The sequence below is a fragment of the Anarhichas minor genome, unplaced genomic scaffold (genome assembly GCF_050575085.1).
Source record: "Anarhichas minor isolate MPS153535 unplaced genomic scaffold, ASM5057508v1 ptg000136l, whole genome shotgun sequence".
Taxonomy (NCBI): Eukaryota; Metazoa; Chordata; class Actinopteri; order Perciformes; family Anarhichadidae; genus Anarhichas; species Anarhichas minor.
In genome coordinates, this window is record NW_027466582.1 from 7,284,537 (window position 1) to 7,299,876 (window position 15,340).

The 15,340-nt window shown below is 43.6% G+C and overlaps 1 protein-coding gene across 1 annotated transcript in view; it reads left to right on the plus strand.

Annotated features, from left to right (window-relative positions):
• The first annotated feature begins 4,058 nt into the window (after nucleotides 1–4,058).
• Nucleotides 4,059–15,340, plus strand: part of nhsl1b (NHS-like 1b) — a 45,340-nt gene continuing 34,058 nt past the window's right edge. Inside the window, exon 1 of the mRNA XM_076084093.1 lies at nucleotides 4,059–4,260. Coding sequence (XP_075940208.1) covers nucleotides 4,245–4,260 — 16 coding nt within the window. The 5' untranslated portion in view covers nucleotides 4,059–4,244. The remainder of the gene's footprint in view (nucleotides 4,261–15,340) is intronic.

Below are 15,340 nucleotides of genomic sequence, written 5' to 3' on the forward strand. Positions count from 1 at the left end.
ATGCAAGTAGGGAGATTGAGGGATTTAGTGGAATTGTGAGCGTGATGTGTTTTATGTATCTACGGTACGTTACTGTGGTTTTCACTTGTCTTGACCGTAGCTTTTTACACATTTAGGCCGACAACATATTAACCTAAATATTTACCACACCGTGGCACACCAGTGGCCAGAATCAGAATTGGGTCTCGCTGTTTATGAATTTAGGCTGTATGAAAAGGTCTTTTAGGACATATTTATCTGTGCGAGATGCATATTGAAATTTGAGAGGGCATTTCTACAGACATTACACACACACACACACACACACACACACGCGCAGCGATACACACTCATCATGATTATGTAGTCCATATGTAAATCCAGATTAGCAGATGATAATTCGCTTTAGGGGGAGATGTGATGCATAAACCAGCAAGGCCTCATTAAAAGACAGACGTGGAAATCTGGTGATGTGGCCCACAGCCCAGGGTGTATACACACTGCTGCTGTACACAAACAATACACGTAAACGCACAACATACGTGCACACGAATCTTAAAGGCAAGATGTGTAAGAAATAGGACACTTTTAACTGTTTCTAATCACCTTTTTCTTTCTGTCTTTCATATGTGCTTGACATTGATATGGTGATTTTCAGGTAAGTCTTATCTTTTTGTTCCTGACCCACATAACCTCTTTTTAGGTCTCTTTTAGCTGATCCCAGATCAGACCTTCAGTATGCCGAAAACCTCTACAAAACCTGCCGCGCGTCGCAGTCGAGTTTTAGCCTGTATTAAATCGCATTAACTCGTATTTCCCACTAAAAACCAAATCACTGACTTGCATCGCCCTCTATTTTTGTATCCTATCGTATGTTTCCTATTACCTATTTGTATTATTGGATTCCATAAATGCCCTGGCTCAATGATGAGAAGGGAAAGTAGAGGACAAACATCATTTGTGATCATCAGTATAAAAGGGGATTTAAGGCTTATGTTGAGAGGATGCACGCAGGTTGTCCCAACACAATCCAGAAGTGAGCGATAATAACCCGCGTGTACAGGAGCTGTGATAGTTTTTATCTTGCACTGATGCAAAGCTCCCTGCAGACAGTAACAGCATGTGTTTGTACGATGGAAGATCGTGTGCGGTACACTGACTTACTGACTGATGTTTAAGATAAGATATTGTCTGATTTGGGGCCTTTGACAGGATCCAGCCCTAATGATGGTGTTTTTATTCGTAGACAAAGACTGTATTTTGGAGAATGACAACAATGGTCTGTTGGAATGCCTCTGAATGCAGTCTTTATATTCTGTAGTTACAGCGCAAGACTGACATTTAACCTGAAGACCTGTTGTCCGGCAGAACAGAGCTGAAATGTCCTTTAAGAAGACACTTTTTGAAGTCCTTAATAAGATGTAGAGCGGTGTACATCGATCAGACATTAGATCAGCTTGAACGAAAGGAAAACGATTTAAATGATAATGTACACAGAAGTTTCTAAATAGATATTAGATAAATATAACCAAATCAACACACAAACATGACAAAAATTATAATAATAAAATATATAACTGATAGATGAATACTGTAAGTGTAGAATCTTTTTAATAATTTCTAAAAATATGCTGAAAATATAATGTTTTTTGGGTGTGGCATGATTACAACTAAAGTATGCAAAAGTGTCTTTAGCCAAGTTTCCTAAATTTAGCACAACATTTTAACTGATTTTCAGAAAATTAGCAAAAGAAAATATGTGCAGGTTTTCCATCCACTACAGTTGCAGGAATATGAGGAGTTGGGGCGCATTGAGATAAATAATTGGTGCCGCTAATTCTCCAGTTGGTGCCAATAAACCATTGCAAAAGTATACGGCGGAACAAAAATATGTAATTAAAAGGGCAGCAGTTAAACTTCAAATTGACAATCTGATATTGTCATCTGGCTCAATTTCACAGGATTCATGACGTCATGATTCATTCGGTGACTTTCTTTCCATTGCATTTTGTCGCATTTTGCTTTTTAATCTATAAACAAACCTTTTCACCGCTGCCGAGTGTAAAAACTTGTTTGCGATATTTCTTGACTTTTTATAGTCGGCCCTGGCCTTCATATAAAAAAGGGGCAATTAAAAAAAGTTTTTTAAAACAAGAGTGGGGCAGAAATTCCACCTCTCTGCTTTTCCCACTTCAGCTATGTGAGAGCAGTGATTAGGCAGACCTCAAGTGTTACTCAACAGTCAAGGGTTTTGTGGTAACGGTTATTTGGAAGTTTGATGAAGTCGGCTTTTATTGTCTGGTTAGGTGAGTCCATTCAGAGATTCATGTGTGTGTTTAATTGTTGATTTATTTCCAGGGTTGTATTTTTGTGGCATTTTCATTGTATATACTCTCCCTTAGAGAGGGCCTGCATGTCACTCACACCATCTTTCTCACACACACACACACACACACACACACACACACACACACACACACACGCACACACACACACACCAATCAGCCTGTAATTGCTGACATCTGGTCGAGGCAGACGTGTCATAACACGCAAGCCATATTAGGGTGGGATTAACGCGTCCATAACGCACACACACACTCGCACGATAGTACATATTTTCACCAATGTGTGTTTGAAACACTGTACTGCTGTCACATTGCTCTGTTGTAATTATATCACTTGTTACTTGTATTACTTTTTTTGGAACCTTTATGCAGAGTTTACATGCCATACCCTACCAAAAATAGCTGCTTGCCAGACCAACCAGTGTAGTATGTTTCAGTGTCCGATCAACAGACACTGAAACTTAGGTAAGACTTTCTATCATAATACACGATAAATACCTTTGATAAAGGATCATGACCCAGTGTGTAGAGTAGTTTAAATGTCACTGTCGGACATTATAAGGCTTTATGATGACACATAATGCGTTAATTAGGGTTAATTGTCACAATTGCTTTAATCGCTGTTCAGCGCAATCACTGGATGTTGCATTTTGTTTTCCGCTATCTAGTCTGGAGTGAGTCAAACATTTTACGTGGACACATTCAATCTTTATCGTCATTGTTTTCTGATTATAAAAGGACACTTGTGTCATATTTTTGATGAGGCTACTTATTTCGTGCCTTTTCAAGGTTTGAAGAAGAAGCGTGCGAGCGTCACAAAAAGCTCGCTGCTTTTTCAACACGACTTAATGCTTTTCCATTTCTACTCTGTTGCTTTCTGTCTTTGCGTTCTGTGTGATTTGTGTCCTCTGTTTCTTTTATAAATTGTCATTTCTTTCTCATAGTAGTCATGTAAGAGCACTGTGCTCCTTTTAAAGTTCAGGTGATTTAACTGCTTCTGTTGTACTCAAAGTTGAACGAGACAGAAGTAGCAACTTAACACCCAAAGGCATTTTCGATTTGATGGTGTTTCCAAAGTCTGTGAGCGAGTCAGTATTTCCATCTAATCCCTCGTTTCGCTTGCTGGTAATTCAGTGCGGCCAGCGCGAAGGGTTTGAGATGCACCGAGCTTGTTGCCGCTCCTGATGACAAACGGTTGAATTGTGGGGATTAAAGCGATTATATTTGATCAGCGCACAATGGATCAGCCTCAAGCCGGGGGCCCCCTGCCTCTCTCTGGACTGCTGACTGCCCAGATTCTCTACAATCGCAATCCTCAACGAGGCTCGTTCTCTGTGTGTTTATTTTGTTTTTAATTGTGGCTGCCCTAATAAGAGCATGTATCTCATTTGAATTAACACTAGATATATTTATACGTTTATCTCATACATATATATTTGCCTGTGTGATAAGTTTTGTATCTGCATGAAGGACACCAATCCTGGGTGGACAGCAGCTTCAAGGGTTTTAGATCAAGGCTCCGCGTCTTAACACTGATGGGGTGGAGAGGGGCGGGTGTCAGCGTGGTACAGAGACATTCACAGATCCAGGGAGAGAGAGAGGGAGGAGGGGGGGGGGAGTAAGGGGGTCGGGAAGCAGTTTCCTGCGGTGTAGAAGCTGGCTATCTGCCATTCAGAGCGTGTGCATGTATGTGAGTGTGAGGGGAGAAAGAGAGAGAGAGAGAGAGGGAGGGAGATGGCGAGAGAGGCACCAGGAGAGAGGAGTGTATGTGTCAGGATCCGTGCGTCTGTGTGTGAGCGCTTTGACCGAGCGGTGTGAAGTTAGAAGGAGAGGAGAGGAGAGGAGGGCAAGAGAGAGGAGAATCAGGAAAGAGCCCGGTATCTGTTTCTCGTGGATAAATGGGGATATAAGTGAAGAGTCATGTTCTGTCTGAAAGGTAAGTGTGTGTGTGTGTGTGTGTGTGTGTGTGTGTACATTACATTAATGTGTGTGCATCAACCCAGTGTGAGTGTGTGGGACTTTTCCCGCAGACTTTCTGAGACAAAGAAAAGTTGTGCACCATCTCTCTCTGGAAAGTAATCTCTGTCACAGCGGCTTCCTCCGACACAATATCCTTCCTCATGTGTTTTTCTTTAGTGGAAAAAACCCTCTTTCTTTTATCACTTCACTCATTTCTCCCTTTGTTCATTTTTTTCTGTCTCTGAATCGTTCAGGTCACTGACTTTAATCCTACCTCTCTTTTTTTTTTTTTTTCTCCTCTTGTCTATTTGCTTTTTAACCGCTCTTCTTCTCAGTCGCTCTTTGACTCACTCTCGACTTCTAAGAAGATAGAACCGATATCTTCTACTTCTAAAACTTCTACGTTCACCTTGCTCTCTGAGCTTTGAAGCAGCTTGACTCTGGATCGTATTTTAACGGAGAAGAGTGTGTTTGTGTGTCTTGAGTGTGTGTTGTCCACAGCAACAGCTGGCGAAGCAGCAGTTGCTGGGCTGCTGTGCTGCAGAGTGCGGCCATGTGTTTGGCTATCACTTGACTGACCAGTTAAAGTGAGATAAGGAGGGAAACTGGTTCCTCATTTACTGGCAGCATCACGTTGCATTTTTTGTCTCTTCTCACTGCTTGTATTGCAGTTTATGCTCAATCTATGACTCTGTAATGACTCAAGCTCTTCCCTCTTTGTTTTACACAAACACTGACTTCACCACGAGCTATGTACATGATGTGATGCTGTTGACTTAAAGGAAAACAGCCGCTCTGGTGTTGACGTCAAGAGATTTGCTTCCAATGCTTCTGGTCTCCTTCGTTGAGAGATGCATGTTGATGTCCAGATGTAACGACATCATGTTGGAATCAAACCTGTGGTTTTGAATATCATGCAATGGGAAGAAAATGTACATGAAGAGTTTGTAGTGTTGGGAAATACTTGGAAAACAACAATACTGATCATTCCTGTAAGTATACACCTTTTTAAAGTTGTTGACCATGCTGTTATTCTGCATGTTACGTTGGTAGCCTACATTTATTGTACAAAACAAGTTCTTCAAATGCAGTAAATAACATAAGAATGGGAAAAGGAGAATCCCTAAGTTGAAGAATATGTGGGAACACCAGGCCTGCAGATGCAGTAAAATGAACAGCAGCATGGTCCTCGGCTGCGTCTTACCAAACAGTCCAAACTGCTCTTATCTCATAACGAGGAGATCATCCCTCTTGTGAAACCACCGTACTTTCTCTCTCTCTATCTTGTAGATTTATGAGGTACTATAAACTGAACCCTGCAGCAATTTGTGCCAATATACCAGTTCATCAGCTGTACGCAGTAATTTATGTTGTCGGTAACACTCTTTCCATTCTACGGGACTCCGGTCAGGAACAGATGTGGGGGTTGTGTTGGAGGAAAAAAAAGAAAAGATTTTTGTTGGATGAAGTAATTTAAGATTTTTGTACAAGATTTTCCTGGTTTTAACGTTGCATGTTTGACTTTGTGTGCTTAGTTCTGACCAACCAACCAGTTGTACAGGAAGTTATTTCCCCTCATACATGTTCATGTCTTCCTGTAGAACTTCAACGTTCTTCAAACGTTGTCATACTCAAATCTAGTTCTGGACCTTTCTTCTATCGGTTAAAGATAAAGGCACCACTAGCAGTTTGGATATAAAAACTGACCCACATACTGCGTATTACATTAACCTCGGTGATCCGAGCAGTAGATTACTCTACATTGGTTGCCAGTTACAGAATGTCTGCTTATGTTTATGATTTAAACAAGTCCTCTCAGTAGCCCTTGCCAACTCTTGGGCAGCTGTGACACATTTTCGGTTGACGTTCCTCCACATCCAGCTGTGGCCAGAGTGGATTCTCATCTGTTTTGACCACACACTCACTCCCCACCCCCCTCTCTCTCTCTCTCTCTCTCTCTCTCTCTCTCTCTCTCTCTCTCTCTCTCTCGCTCTCTCTCTCTCTCTACCGCTGTAAATCCTTGCATTTTAGTGTAAGCCCTTTGCTAGCCGGCCAGACTACTTGGTGTGGCTTTTGGTACGTTACATAAATTCCTCCTGCACTTGAGCTCCACTTTAGTAGAATGTGTTCGCCCAGAAAGGAGACATTAGATGGGCCCGAGTTAGGGATTAGTTGGAGTGATTTTGGAAACCTCGTTCCCACTGTAATTGGAGGTTTCCTTCAGTGTGCCGGTTAAAGAACTTCAACATTTCTGTCCATGTTAGTGAACGTAAGCTCCGGCAAGCAAACATATTTCAGAGACTGTATCTGACCTCCTAGTTGTGAGGTCATCTGAGGGCAGCTCGGGCGATGTCCAATCTGGAAGAACATGTCTTTGGCTCAGTGGAACTTGGTCTCGTGTATCCTGGTTCGTCCTCAACTTGTGATTACAGTTCACTCGGATGTGTGATCATTATAGCGGCTTCACATGTGTTTTGTTGCAGTGGAGGGGGGACGTGCAGATGTGCTGATCCAGCCATGCACAGATGTTGAGTTGATGAAGCGTGCACTTGGACTGGAGCCTGAACCATCATCTAGTTTGAATACGTTTAGTGTTATTGAGTCATAATGTGAAGTATTCTAAGGCTTTTTTTTAATGACTTCATTTGTTAGTAACAGATGTATAATCTGTCATTTAGGTCATGATGTACAGTAGCCACTTTGAATACTTTCTGTTGAACGAGATTATATTTTCTTTTTTAATGCATTAGGGCTGAAATGATAAATCAATGAGTTCAAGTTAATCAAGTGTGAGGATTTGCTGCCTTTTTCTGTTTTATAGCTTTTAAAATGTTATATAATTGAATTTTGGACCGTCGTTCGGACAAAACAAGACGTCGCCTGATACTCGTGATGGCCATTTTCCACTATTTTCTGACATTTCATAGACCAAGCCATTCATTGCTTTATTAATGAAATAAACAGCAGATTAATTGATAATGGAAATATTTATTGGTTGCAGCCCTAGAACTCAGTAAGATAGCACATTATCAACTCTAAATCTGTTATCGTATCTAATTTGGCTTCGCTTTCAACATTTGTAACTAACTAAAGTCATAACTAACCAGACTTAACGGGGTTAACTAGTGACCGCTGATATAACCTGCTGCTGGAGATGTTTGTCATTTTAAGCGGCAGAAGTGACGGCCAACTCCAGTTAGAAATGAGAAACCGTTACCTCAATGTCCAGAACACATTATCCTTAATTCCAGCCTGATGTGTTGGCATGTACAGTATGTGTGTGCGTTATTCAGACACATGCGGGTTCATGTTTTGAAAGTGTGTCGTATTTACAGGATCTATACTTGATCTTTGATTGAATACGGGTTATATAGAGATGTTAGTGAGCATCTGTATGCGACCTACACATGTGTGTGATTGAATTCCCGTAGTGTGTGTGTGTGTGTGTGTGTGTGTGTGTGTGTGTGTGTGTGTGTGAGAGCTCCACTCACTTTGGGTAAGGCAGCAGGAGCTCGGTGTGTTTTTTCTCTCCGGGGCAGCCGTGTTAGTTTCAGCCCACAGGGCAGCGACCCATAAAGCTATATGTGTAAACCTATATTTAACCTCAAATCCTTCGTGACATTTCACACAGGATTCTCACAACCTATATGGCACCTACACATCAGATCAAACAGGACTTTGGAAAGCGCAGCTCAGTTATGGACAAAAATGTGTGCCCACAGTTTTTTTATCTGAAATATTCATCTCTGTTATTAAAGCAGAAATATGTCAATAATACGCGCTATACCTCATCGGTGTTGGCACTATTCATTCTAGAAAGTAAAAGTAAATTTGCATGTTTTTGCTTGATTGGTAGTGAATGACTGATCCGATGTGCAACTTGATAAGGCTCTAATATTTCGTCGTGTTTGAGGGAATTGCAGAAATCAAAATCCCAGATTCAGATTTTTAGAATTATCCGTTACAAAGTTGTAGACGACCCGTTTTTAGCAACTTCCTTCAGTCCCTCTATAACCAGCGCACCTGTGCTGTGTGTGTCTGAGGAGACTGTGACCCCTTGACTCGAGGCTGACCCACTACCTGCCCTCTGGCCTTGTTGGGTAGTGGTGTTGATGGATGTTCTCACACTCGATGTGGCAGGCTGCTTATCTCCAGTGGAGGGGAAGAGAGGAGCAGGGAGGGACAGGAGGGAGGTGCTGAAATGTAGACAGCAGAATAAGTGTTTCCTGTGTGGCGTAGTTTGATTCTAAAGACACTTTAAATTATGTTTGCCAACATCAGACATGGTATAAATACCACAACACGGGTAAATACTAGACCGGTAGTTTTGCGTAATTGAACTCACTATAATAAATAGTTGCATTCATATTGAGGTATGAATGTTTGCTGATTCAACATATACGTAGGTCTATCTCAAGTGCTTAATCCTCGTTTTGAAGTATTACTTAAAACCAAAAGGAAATGAAGTCACGGATCGTACATTTTTTTAATTGGTAAATTATGCAAACTTTTTAATTGGCTTGGGACTTTAAGAAGAAACTCCGAACGAGATGTTGACCTCTGTGAACGAGTTAAACTCTTCCAAAAGACAACGAGATTTCTGGTCTTTGTCGGGGAACAATAGTCGGTGAAGTTCCAATCACCTGTGAATGGACTCCGTCAGGACTTCAGAGAACCTTTTGTCCTCTGCAAAGCATTTACAAAACAATGGCTTTTTTGGGGGGGAAGATGTTGGAGTCAGTAAAAAGGGGACTTACTGTATTTTTTATACGAGACAATGTCTCTTAGGAGGCGAGTGTTAAGCTGTGGGGTTTTCAAGGACAACACTGGAAGGTTTTTGTTGTGGGTGAAGTTTCAGAAGACAATGGCCGACCCCCTGTGGACGAGTGGATGACTTCCCCAGACAGAGGACTAACTCAGCGTGCAGGTGCTCCTCTCGCTCCATTCAGACCTATGCGTGTCCATGGTTACCATTGTCCCTTCACCAAAGCCTTCCGTTTTGGCTTCCCCCGCTCACAATACATCGCACACACACACACACACATACACACACACACACACACACACACACACACACACACAGTCCACAAGTATTCACAAGCACATAGGAGAGTTTACACAAGCATGTAAACACACAACATGCACCATCCCAGCTTGAAGGGGATGTTGCACTGTTCAAGAATTGTGTGTGTACACACACACACACACACACACAGACACACACATCTCCTGACTGGTAATAATCCCCATTCATGGGCAGTGGGCTGTGAGAGTCTGACTGCCGTGCACGCTGGGTCTGGGCAAGACCTGAACATTCACAGCCAACTGAGACACGCATGACATTCGCTGTCTGTCTTCACACTCGACTGTCACCACCACAAACATACATTTACCTACATTTAAAATGCCAATTATGTATGTTTGTCTGTGTGTCGGTGTAAAAACGCCCCCTGTTGCGATGTTGTGATGCTGTGTGCAGGTCTACATCACCACAAACCCCCCTGATGTTGTTCTCCGTGTGAACTGTATGACCCACTGTGTCTGTGTGTTTGTGGATTTGGGGCATCAAGAGTGTTAAGTGCAATTTAGGCCACAGTCTGAATCTTTTGGCTCGCCCCGTAGGCTGTGTGAGTCCACCCAATGTTTTATGTGTGTGTGTGTGTGTGTGTGTGTGTGTGTACAGTGGTTATTCCATTATGTGCAGTGTGTGTGTGTGTGTGTGTGTGTGTCCAGTGGTTTTGGTTTTGTAATCAGCTTGTGTGTTGGCTGACTCGCCATGCTGTGGAAATGATAACCATCGTTAATGGCTGTTTTAGCCTCTGGCTATCTGCTGAGGCTTTGACCGCACACACTCACACATTCTCTCCCTATTCCCCCAAAGTTTTGTATGGCCACGGTGTTAGCCACCACCAGAGGGAGACATTCGCTTTAAGCATTGTCAAATAGTTCTTGCAATCTTATCAATTTTCTGTTTATATGTGCATCTCTGTCTGGTGGTTTAATGAGCCATCACTGCAGTATCCAGTCTTCAGTTTGGTCCAGTCCTATCCTTAATCTGATCATATCAATAAGCTTAGCGCCTCACAGCCAAGCTGATTCAGGATCATACACACATACACGCCCTCACCTGGCAGCTGAAGACTAATACCACTCGTGACTACTCTCACCCGGTGTGCATCTCTTTCTCTGCTGCTTACTGTATCATTTTATCTGTCTGTGTTAGACTCTCAGGTAAGACCTCTTGGTCCATCTGGGCCTCACACTGTGAGTTCAGCTCCAATTAAAGTCATCAAAGCTTTGAAACGCGTCGCCCTTCTGTGTTTTATTCACCTGAAATAATTAGATTTGGCATATTTTCCGCTGGATCTCTGTACTGGGTAACAACAGTCAGGTGAGGGTGAACCTGAGGCAGTAGGTTGATATTTTCCCCACATATATCACGCCAAGTCTTCTTGAACCTCTTCACATTTGAGCACTAGGAGTGATATAGTTAATTATCTACAGTCTGGTGTCCATCTGTGTTGTGTTGTGTATGTGTCACAATCGGGGGCTAGGGCTGGAGGCTGGATAATCTGGGTTTACAGATTAGAACAGCACCGCGGAGGAAAGAGGCGGAGCTGAGAGGAGAGGAGAGGAGAGGAGAGGCCATGTGGACGCCACAGAGCAATGCTGGTGTTTTCGTCTCAGATGGATGCAGAAAGAGGAAGAAGGATGCTCTTAGAAACTGCAAACTTTTCCGAACACTGTTGGAAGATATTTATCAAACAAAGAGCTGACCATCTTTGGTCATAAAATGGTTTCTTGACTTTTTGCGGATCTTCTTTTGCACAATTTGTGGTGATGCTTCTGGGCCAAGGACAGCACAGTATTTAGAAGAAAAACATACTTTACCCACAAGTATTTCCAATTAGGCACTTTCCTTTTTAAAACCTTGTTTTTGCATCTTTAAAGTAACTTTTGAAAGTTCTTGTGGTCATTTTTGGGGGTCAGGAATCCTGTTTTTGCAAGCGCCCGGGTTGTCTGCCAGACGTCCGACTCCTAGTAATGCAGGATTTTTGATTGCCGTATGCTGCAATAGTTCTGTGGAATATTTGTTCTGGGGTTAAATCTTGTAATCTAACACGGCACAGCCTTCCTTTGTTAGGCAAATCAATGCAAGTCAATAGGATCCCCTGAGAGTGGGAGAGGAAGGACAAAAACAGTAGGAGGAGAGAGGAGGAGACGGAGGGGGGGATAGGGTCCCCTCTGGGTTGCAAAAACCTCCAAACCCCCGTCCCATCTTCCCAGAAAGACAGTGGGAGGCCTATTGAGGATTTTGGACAAGAGGGGAGGTCTTCCACACTCGCCCCTCCGTCCCAGCACCTCAAGTGCTTGTCAAGAGAGATTGGGTCCTGCAAGAAGGAGGAGGAGTTGGGGGGCTTTGGTCCTGGATAGTGCAGGGGAGGGTGGCCGTTGGGGGGGGGGGGGGGGGGGTTAGTCTTAGCACGGGATGATCACATACGTGCACTGCCTCTCCTCGAAGCCGGTGGTCAGCTGCTGGCACAGGGCCTGCTATGAGGACCTTCCTGGTGAGAAAGGAACTCTGCGCTCCTTCCTGCCCGCCAACAAGATGGGGAACAGCCTCCAGACCCGGGCCTTCCCAAGCCCCAGACCCGCCAGGCCAGAGGGCAGCCTGCGCAAACGTCTGCTTTCGGTGTCGAAGGTCCATCAGAGGCCAGACTCTCTCTGGACGCCCAAACCGCTGCTTGGACCAATCATCAAGGGCTCACTGAGGAAAATGCAAACCTTCCAGGATGGCAAAGGTACAGACCAGCGAGCAGATCATATTCACTGCTGTGGAGATTGCTAGCTTGAAGTTGTAGAATTGGAACAAACTGTTAGTTTGGCAGAGATTTTAAGTGTTGTCTAATGTTAGAGCTTCATACACACTTCAGACTGTTGTTGAGATTTGGCCCTAACGTCCTCTTTGAACTCAAAGACGATGTGATTATAGGGGTTCTTGCCTTCAACTTTAGACTACCAGGTAGCGGTCTCTGTGAGCCTCTTAGTAAGACTTAGCAGACTTAATGTGGCAGCACAGTGCTGTTTTGCTACAGTAATGATTGTGGTATGTTTCTTGTTTGGGAAACGGGCTCCTGCTACAAAGATGTCTTAAATCACCTGAGCTGTTTGTGGGCAATAATTATATGCTGTCTGTCTCAGTGCCAGAGAGTCACAACACATACGGCAGAAGCTTTTACCAAGCTGGGCTTTGTCTCTTCCCATTAGGTGATTTCTATCCCCTTGTAACTGAGCGATCTGTGCCGTCTGTCTTTGTGTGTGCGTGTGTGCATCTTTATGTGTGTGTGTGTGTGTGTGTGTGTGTGAGATATGCTTGGCGTCTTGTGCGGCATCTATACAGACTGTGGCTTTGTGACCTCTGAGACCCTTGGACTTTGTTGTGGTGGCAGGGGCTCCTGGAAAGAACTGGATGACCCCTCAGAGAAAGACGTTCATGAATACTGTCACTCGTGCTTAGTGACCTGCCATGTTGCACTAGTTACCGTCTTTTAAATCTGCATTACCTTGTGTTTGTGTAAGGATATTTCATTTCTAGACTTCCCTGTGGTGCTCGGACATGTTTGAGCATGCATTTATATACTCGTGCACGTATTACTTCCATGTATGGTCAGCCACTTTGCGTGTGCATGCTTGCATCTAGACCATGCTTCACTCTCTTTTGGGGACAGTAGGACATTACAACCCCCCTGGGTGGCCACCCATGGGAACAAGGCACAATAGCTAGCAGCTGGAGGTGATGGGCCAGGCCTGCAGGGAAGTGTAACAGAGCTGACAGTAAACGGGTGATGCAGCCGACACTGCTGGGGTTATGGAGGTGACCCACTTTCACCTCCGCCACTTTATAAAGGAGCTATCGGGGAGACGAGAGAGAGTGCTGAAGGATTTGACAGGATCTGTCTCATGATCACATTATTTATTTACAAGAATACATCAAGGATATGACATTACGGTACTTGATGGTGCTTATTATGCCAGTGGTCGACCAAATGTCTTACGAAAAAGCAAAAGCAGAGATAATTCAACTTCTGTAACTTCTGTTTTAGTATATTCCCGTGTTAAGTCTGTGTCTAGCCAAACCACTCTAATAACAACTTTCTAATGTCTTTCTTCAAGTTTAATCGTCTAAAACCGTCCCGTGCGTTTAGCGCAACAGCATGCTGACATACGAGTGCATCCCGTCCTCACGCCTGCTTTGGCTAACATGCCGTGACAGCTCAAGATGCCATGGGTACAGTATTGTCTGGGCTCTGTAGGTTGAATCAACCACCCAGTCACTCTGTATTCACGCACCACGGAACATAAGACACTCACACAAACACGCTCAAATTGGAGTTTTGCTAATACGACCTTTGTGTGCGTCTCTGCTGCATGACAATATTTAATTTAAAGTGGTATTTTGACACACTTTCCCTCCTGCAAAATTGCAGTAGGCTATATATATACTGTATATGACATTTCTATTAATTGTGCAGCCCCAGTTTTCACGCTCTTCTCTTCCCGTTTGCTACCTGACCCCAATTCTTTACATACATCTTTATTTCCTTACAGCAGATTGGAAATGGCAACTCTTTTTTTTGCCTATCAGCTTCTCCCCCTGATCCTCCTTCTATTCTACATCAGTTTAATGGTGGAGCAGGTGTTCCACCGAATCCCCCGTAATCCCTCGATGGGGAGGCAGGTTCAGCTATCGACCAATCAGTGCCCAACAGCTCCCAAGGGAAGAGCACCTGAGGGAGGCAGGGCTTATAGAGTAACTAGATGAGGCCAAATGAAATGCGACCAGCATTTATGTCGGGGAAGTGCTGCATGAAATTCAGTTGGGGTAATATAATTGTGGCTCTGGGAAGCAGCAGCGGTTTGATCTTGGCCTCAGCTCTTTGTCATTGTCTCCCTTTTCATAGTTTCATTCACACTAAAATAACCACGTTAGCCATCTTTTCGAGGCGAGGGTGGCTCCACAATTGACAAAGTTGCAGGTTCCACTTTCATTAAAGCTGCCCTGCATTAAAAGTATATGCAGTCATTAAAGGTAGGCTGTTAAATGAAGTTATTCTAAACCTGTGCCCTGAACTCTGGTTTGAGGTGACAGCATAGCCAGTTAACTATTCTTGCTGACTGACTTTTTCTTCTCACACTAGAAAACCGTCCAGTCTTTCCTCTTACTCAGGGATTTTAGGGTTTGAGGTGAAATACCTTTTTATAACAACACAGTGAGACTTGTTAGTTTCAAGGCTTACTACACTCATACACACTCGTACACACTCAAACGAGTAAAGACAAGTACACACTTAGTCCTGAATGTGCATGAAAACACCCTCAATAGCAGGTTGGAGGTAGCAGAACAATGGAGGAGAGAGCTTGACAGCTTAATGAGATGAAGAAAAGAGGGGGATTTCTCACACACACACACACACACTTTTTGGAATAGGGGGTCAGGGGTTGCTTGGGGTCGTTCAACTGTAAAATGGGTTCAGGCTCTGTTTTCCTTCAAAGCAACTGTCTACCACGATCCATCAGTCTCTCTCTTCCTCTCTCTCGCAGATAAAGTCTGTGTGAATGATGTTTTCTTTCTTCTTCTTATCTACACACTGACTATATAAGCTAGCAGGCCAATCCACATGTGTTTAGACATTTATTTGGTTAGGAGACAAAGGAGGGGTAGTGTAATCAAGAGTGTAATAGCGAGCTGTGTGTCTAACAGATGGAGACCTCTCGGCTTGTTAAAGGCCTAATAGGTAATGGCTGGCTAGTGATTGGCTAAACAGGTGCTCCTCCATCATGTGTGACCGACAGCTAACGGAGTCATCACTGACAAATATCGGGAGGTAATTGAGTTTCCGGAAGCTGGAAGCGTAGGGAGAGAGAGAGAGAGAGAGGAGTGAGTCAGGGAGAGCAGCGTTTATTTCAGGAGGGATCAGGTGTGAGAGACTCTCAGGGCCCCATATGTGTACAATTGAGTTTTACTTAATGGCTTGATTATCACATCAGGACAGATA